Consider the following 6,697-nt stretch of genomic DNA (forward strand, 5'->3'; position numbering starts at 1 on the left):
TCAGCGAGTTCCACTTTCCCGAGTGTTGTTTATTGTCGTTGTACCCTCTATTGACCAGAATAATTTAACAGAGGGTGCCGCTTCTGTTTCAAGCACATCGCAAAATGCTCTTGGCATCCTCTCAAGCAGGAGGACTATTGAATGCTGTATGAATGCAGCACTTTATAACGACTTGGTTGTAAAAAAAAAAACTCTCTGTTATGCATTTGTGTGCTTTTGGTAGGTGTACAGGCATTGTAGTTTATCGATCATGCGAGGAGCTTTAGTTGTGTTTATTTGACCATGGTATCTTTACATAGAAATATTACTATGCAACACACTCAAGCCACCAATTGGCTTTGGCAGGCCTTGTCACATGTACTGTTTTATTTGAAGAAATAAAAGGTATTATTATTATTAGTATCACATAAACTTTGACACTTTGGTACTTACAGTGCACTTAAAAGGAGTTGCCGTGCGCAACAGTGTGCTTATTATTATTAAACAGCATGCTTTACATTTACTGTTGTTTAATGTCATTGAAAATTTCATCATTTTTTTACAGTCTTGAGCATTTGTGTGACATGGTTATTGACTGACAGAAGGCAGTGGTCACTTTTATTATGAAAAAAAAGCTCGTCTCATAAGAAACCTGATCTGTGTTGTAGCATTGTCTTAATCCATCGATAAAAGCTTTCTGTTAAACGCTTACAAGGTTTTTATACTTCTACTGGTGCAGAAACATGTGCGTATACGAGGTAAACGCAAGCACTGTCAGCCACTTAGCTTTCCAGACTAAACTTATCGACTGTCCCACATTTCATGGCGAACAGAATGAGAGAAAAGATGCATATGCCTATAAGTGCGAACAGTGGCACTGAACGTGTCGCACAGAAATGCGAGCTTTCTAGGATCTTTCTTTTTTAGTTGTTTGATGCAGATGAGAAAGAAGTAAATAAGTAGTTTCTAGTGGGCAACTTATGCTCTGATGCAATATCGGTGCTGACTCTTTGCCGCACTGCAACAAACACCTCACTAGAAATGGTGAGTATGTAAGTAGCTGAGGTGCGTATCTAAATATTCCAACGTAAAGCCGTTTTATTTTCATTTTAGTTTTTACTTTGCGACCGAATGGTTTTTATAAAGATAGCACTCTTACACAGAAATTAACATTATATGGTGCTTAGGTGAACCATGCTGCTTCATTTGAATTACCAGAAAATCTTAATTTACAATTAATAAATTATTGAGCTTCAAGGTGTCTGGCACTTAAACTCTTCATAGCACAGCATCCTGCCATAGAAGACATCCTACAGCACTGTTGAAGTATGTCGTATAGAGGTCCCTGACATACCTTGCCATTTTGGCAAAGTTGTGGGCCTTAGTGCGAGCCAGTTGCAAGGGTGTTTGCACGAGCTGCTGTCGCCACTGGCCACCCTGCCGCTGCCCGAGGGGGCTTAGAGAGTCTGCATAGCCGGGACCGCAGTAGGAGTCCTCACTTGCTGTGTAAGCATCCATGAGGAAGTTGTGTAGCACACACATGGCCTTGACATTCCACTCAGCATTTGCTGGGCTCTCTCCCATGGTTCTTTCGAGAATCCGCCATCTTGTGACTAGAATGCCAAATGCATTCTCGGCACACCTCCTGAATAAAGCAAGAAATGTTTCCAGAAAGTTGTGAGTAATCAGTTCTATCAATTAAAGGTCTAAAAACGTAAATTTTGAGCTCTACAAAACTCTGGACAAGCAAAACACTAATTCACTCTCCTTTACACAGCAACCAAGTTCATTCAATGCAAAAATTTTTATTGTGCTCTACCCAACAAACACATGTACTTGATTCTATAGCATCAAATTTTAGACTGATAATGATTGATATGTGGGGTTTAACGCCCCAAAACCACCATATGATTATGAGAGACGCCGTAGTGGAGGGCTCCGGAAATTTCGACCACCTGGGGTTCTTTAACGTGCACCCAAATCTCAGCACACGGGCCTACAACATTTCCGCCTCCATCGGAAATGCAGCCGCCGCAGCCAGGATTCGAACCCGCGACCTGCGGGTCAGCAGCCGAGTACCTTAGCCACTAGACCACTGCGGCGGGGCATCAAATTTTAGACTGTATTTAGTGTCTGCCTGCCCTGCCTTAGTCTTTTTATTTTATTGGATGAGCAAGGATAAACAAGTTGTCCGTGGGCGTGATTCTCATGGTATCCACTTATTAAACTCAATTATGCCTCCACTGATTCGCTGGAGCTAAACGAGCAGCACGCTGCCTGTTTCGGTTCGTTCTTCCGCAACGTCATTTTGACGCTACAAAGCTTTCACAACTCTCGACACAATTGAAAAAGACCGAACTGAAAACAGTCACAAAATGTGCTCACATTGTACAGTAATATTTATGCTGCAAAAGCTGTTTGGTGTGAAAATTTGCGATAAAAAATTATGAAAATGGTAAGAAGGGGACATATTCAAACCATCTAGCCATGCTTGCTATAAAAAATCATTCCATATTGTTTAGCGTACACAGAGAAACAATGATGGAAAAGAGTCTGCACATTAGTAGAAGGTGAGGTCTTAGGCACCATCTTAAATGGCTTTGAGCACACCTGTGTGCTCGGTGTTGATCAATCTCCCTATCATACCCTCTTAATATATTCCTAACATGGGCTTGCATAAAAAAGCTCTTCTCTAGTAGAAATGCCCTTGATTTAGGGCATGAGCGATTTGAACGACATCAGCACAATGATGTAAAAACTGTTTTTCTCGACCAGGTAAACATAATAGTAGTTAGTGGACCAGTGTGTCTACAAACATGTTAAATCTGAGAACAAAATAGAAGACTAGGATGACTGAAATGTTATGATATCTTCAATCTAGATTTCAGACATCTTATGATAACAAATTACAGCACTTACTCTACTGTAGCGCAAGAGGAGACTTTTTGTGCGTTTAGGAAACACAAATAATCATTTCGGCATTCGACCACAACGCGAGGGTGGTTGCCTTCAGAAAGCAAAAATCTGAGAAACAAACTTGCATAACATTCTAGTAAATATGGCAGCTGAAAATAAAGTACAAACAATTCGGTATGTTGACTACTTGTATGATGTTGGCACTATAGAATAGTAATAAATTTCACATGTTCTGGGACTGCAATTATAACAATCATGCAGCTTCAAATTATATGAACTAACCGCGCTCTGCTCAAGCGGTAGTTGAACACTCACTTGGATTCGGACCACGTCCTGGGTAAGGCTTCAAGAAATCAGTCCTCAGCTGAAAGGCCTCGTCCCCAACAAACACACAAGGAGCCGGAAGTCTTGTGTTTGGAAGGTGCAAGTCCTTTGGCAGCTGTAGCTTTCCTTGTTGAAGCCGCTTGCCAAACTTTGACTGTTCGAGAACGCCTCCATCGCTCTGCTTGCCATAGGCCCCCACATCAACCATGACAAATTTGTAATTGCAGTCAACGACTGCCAGCAGCACAATGGAGTAAGTGCCCTGCAATAAACAAGTTATCTTTAGAATGCATGAGAATCTGCAGGAGAATCTACAAGCAGGTTAATAGTTGTTTAATCATTTCTACTTTATGGTATCAAGAAACCTTGAGCAAGTAATTTCATCATAAAGAATAACCTTTCACAGCAGTGTTGAAAAAATAAAAAGATTCAATGCTTCAGATGTTTCAAATAACTGTACATTATTTTATGATTAGTCAACAGGGTTGCTTTACCACTGTACACACTTTATTTTTGTGAATAACTATAGAGAACAGCACATTTACAGCATTGCGTGATGGACAACACAATGCCGTGAGCAAACCCACATTTTGTTACTTGACACCATTATTAACTTTCACGTCTATGAAAATGAGCATATGCCATGAAAAAAAGTTACCAAAGCAAAAATTAAGAACCATGACATACACACAGAGTATATGTTACTTATATACAACTAGTTGCCTTATCTAATAGTGCAGGTAATACCCCTGCCACACTGGACGTTTCAATGTCATTCAAACTAAATGACATTCGCACCTTAATGAGATTATGCGGCTGACAATGTGGCGCTTAGAATTCTCAATTTAAGAAGGAATAATGCAAGCACGCTAATAATTTTGAGTTTTTTTTAAGGCATCTGTGATCTTAACGAGAGCAGTTGTGTGGAAGGTTGCCGCAAAATGTTTGTACTCTCAACTTCAGAGGTACAGAGACTACACGATTCCAGCCGATGGCATGGTCGGCCATAGTGTAAACAAACACAACATGTTTTTCTTTACAATGGAAATCAAACTGTTTGAAGTATCCAACTTTGCGGCAGCTCCTCCAGAAAGCACATCCACTTGTTAAGACACTGTTTATAGCAATATATCAAATATAACTAAAAAACAGGGATGGCACTGTTCACTTTAGTATGCTTTTTATAGTAAAATGAGCCACTTATTACAATGCTCCAGTGCCACAATATCAGATACACCAATGGAATCTGGCTGCAATGTGGGCTGAAAATAGCTCTCTCTTGCGACGGCGTGCTCTGCGATGTGCTGTCAACGCTTTCAGAAAATTAGTTGACTGCGTCGCTTACGAGCGAACAAAAAGAGAGAGAGAAAAAAACGTTTCTTTTTCAATAATTTTCCAACCAGCCCAGGCCAGAAGTGAGGTGACGTGCTCAGTCAGGGTCATAAGTGGGCTACGCATGACTGTAACCGACACAAACTATGCAGAGTAAACGCTGCACAAGCACTAAATAAGCCTTCCCTAAGGGCCACTGAGCAAGGGACCATTCAAAGTGGCATGAGATGGCCTCACTGCACTGAAGGATGGTATGAAAGTTGAATAGCGAATCAAGTGAGAAACAATGAGGCTCAACCTGAAGCCTGATGCACACTGTGCAGAATCGCTAAGCACTACCTGTAAATAATGTGCCAAAAAGTATACTCACGGGCATGTACAGTGGCTGAAGCCTTATCCAAAGAGCATGGCACGTGACCTTCACAGCCATGCGCGCCGTAGATATGCCAACTCTGAAAGCAAGTGCAATATCCTGGATGAGGTCTCCAGAAGAAAGGTATCTGCAATACAAATGTATTTTTCATTAGTAAGAGTATACAGTAAACATTTTGAAAACACTGGTGCATGTAGAAACTAATAAATATACATGGCTCTAATGTGTGGGGGCCACCTGATTAGAATTGGTGATGGAATTCGGAAAGGCACGGTTCAACACATAGTTGGGGGTATGGGTTGCATTGTGCAAAACAATGGAACATTTGTATGAAAAAGTAAAATAATCACAGGGAAAAACAAAAGTACACATATCACCATATTACCTGAGTGTCATGGCCAGTCGCTCAGCAGGGCTTATTGGCTCCCTAATAGCATGCTACCTTTCAAGGTCTTTCTGGAGAAGCCGAAGAATGAAATCAAATTGATGTGGCAGCATCCGATAATACTTATGAAAGTATTCGGTGTCGCCTTGCCGCAGTCGCTGCATCTGGGGGAGAAAGAAATGCTTTTCAGCTAATGCAGAAAATTTTCTGATGCAACTGATGTTTTGCGGTCACTGAGACAAACTTCAAAAATAAATGTAACTGAACAATATGCCAGAAATAAACATAATCATTTACATGTTGCATGAGGAATACAATATATATTACAAGTGCTGGATTGAAAGTTATCATGGACAGGGTCTTGAAATATATTTATGTAAGTCCATGCAGTGGTGTGTGGTGGCAGCTGGCTTTAATTTCTCGCTGTGCGCAGAACGAAACATTTGGCGTGGTGTTTACAGCGGCAGATTATATCTTTTACTTCATTGGGGTGCTTTTGGCAACGACAGATGGTGGCTGGTTGCAGGGAAAAGTCGGCAAGGGAGAAATGGGTGGTGGTGGTGGTGGTGGTTTACGAGAAAGAGATAAGTGAGCAAGTTTACGGCGAATTTTTCAAAGCAATAAGACTAACGAAAGGTGTATTCTGAGTAGAAGTAGACAGCATGCTTTTGAAGAGTACATGGTCCAGAATACTTTAGTGTTCATAATACGTTGCCATAAGTGCCTCTTCACGTACCTGTGTCCTTTCGCACTACAATAAAGCTGTTCAGAATATCATCACTCCATTGCGTAAGAAAATAACACAGTTATCACTCAATGACACGCTTTTATGACCACCGAATAAAAAGAAATGCTACTTACCGTCGTAAAAAACTCGCTCTCGGAGTAACACTTTGTCCATGAAGGCCTCACCCACCACCTGCGTCTCTTTTCCCTTTGCTGCTTTTGAATCAAGATCACTTTTTTCTTTAATAGCAGTAGCCTTCTGCGGCGGTCCAGGTGCAACATTGCGCGGCTTCGAACGAACAGCACAAGTACACTTAGCACCAGAACAACACACCACGCAACACGCCAGTGGTTTGCCGTTTGCGTTGTTAGTTGTTGCTCGTTTTGATCGCCGTTGCCAGCACTTCATCACGCAGTCTTCCAAACTTAGAAGATAGATATTTTGTGTTTGTTAAATATTGTTTATCACCACTTTACATATTCAGTTGAAAAAACGTCACTTTTTATAAATGCAAGTATTGTTTTAAAACAGAAACAAGTGTGTTTTTTGAGACATGAATAGAACGCCAAATTTGGTTTCTATGGATCTATGGTTTCCTCAGGCCTTCGCACGTGGAAAACATAGATCGGCGCCGAGCTCACGCGTGCTCGAGCAGTCTCAA

The 6,697-nt window shown here is 41.1% G+C and overlaps 1 protein-coding gene across 1 annotated transcript; it reads right to left on the minus strand.

Annotated features, from left to right (window-relative positions):
* Positions 1 to 251: 251 nt before the first annotated feature.
* On the minus strand, positions 252 to 5,456 carry LOC142776963 (uncharacterized). Its single transcript, XM_075881276.1, has 4 exons — positions 5,310 to 5,456; positions 4,922 to 5,051; positions 3,211 to 3,481; positions 252 to 1,624 (listed from the first exon to the last, which is right to left on the minus strand). Exons 1-4 carry the CDS (start codon positions 5,318 to 5,320, stop codon positions 1,593 to 1,595), a joined length of 444 nt encoding a protein of 147 aa, XP_075737391.1. The 5' UTR covers positions 5,321 to 5,456; the 3' UTR covers positions 252 to 1,592.
* Between the last annotated feature and the right edge of the window lie 1,241 nt (positions 5,457 to 6,697).

Source organism: Rhipicephalus microplus, chromosome X (genome assembly GCF_043290135.1).
Source record: "Rhipicephalus microplus isolate Deutch F79 chromosome X, USDA_Rmic, whole genome shotgun sequence".
In the NCBI taxonomy this organism is placed as follows: Eukaryota; Metazoa; Arthropoda; class Arachnida; order Ixodida; family Ixodidae; genus Rhipicephalus; species Rhipicephalus microplus.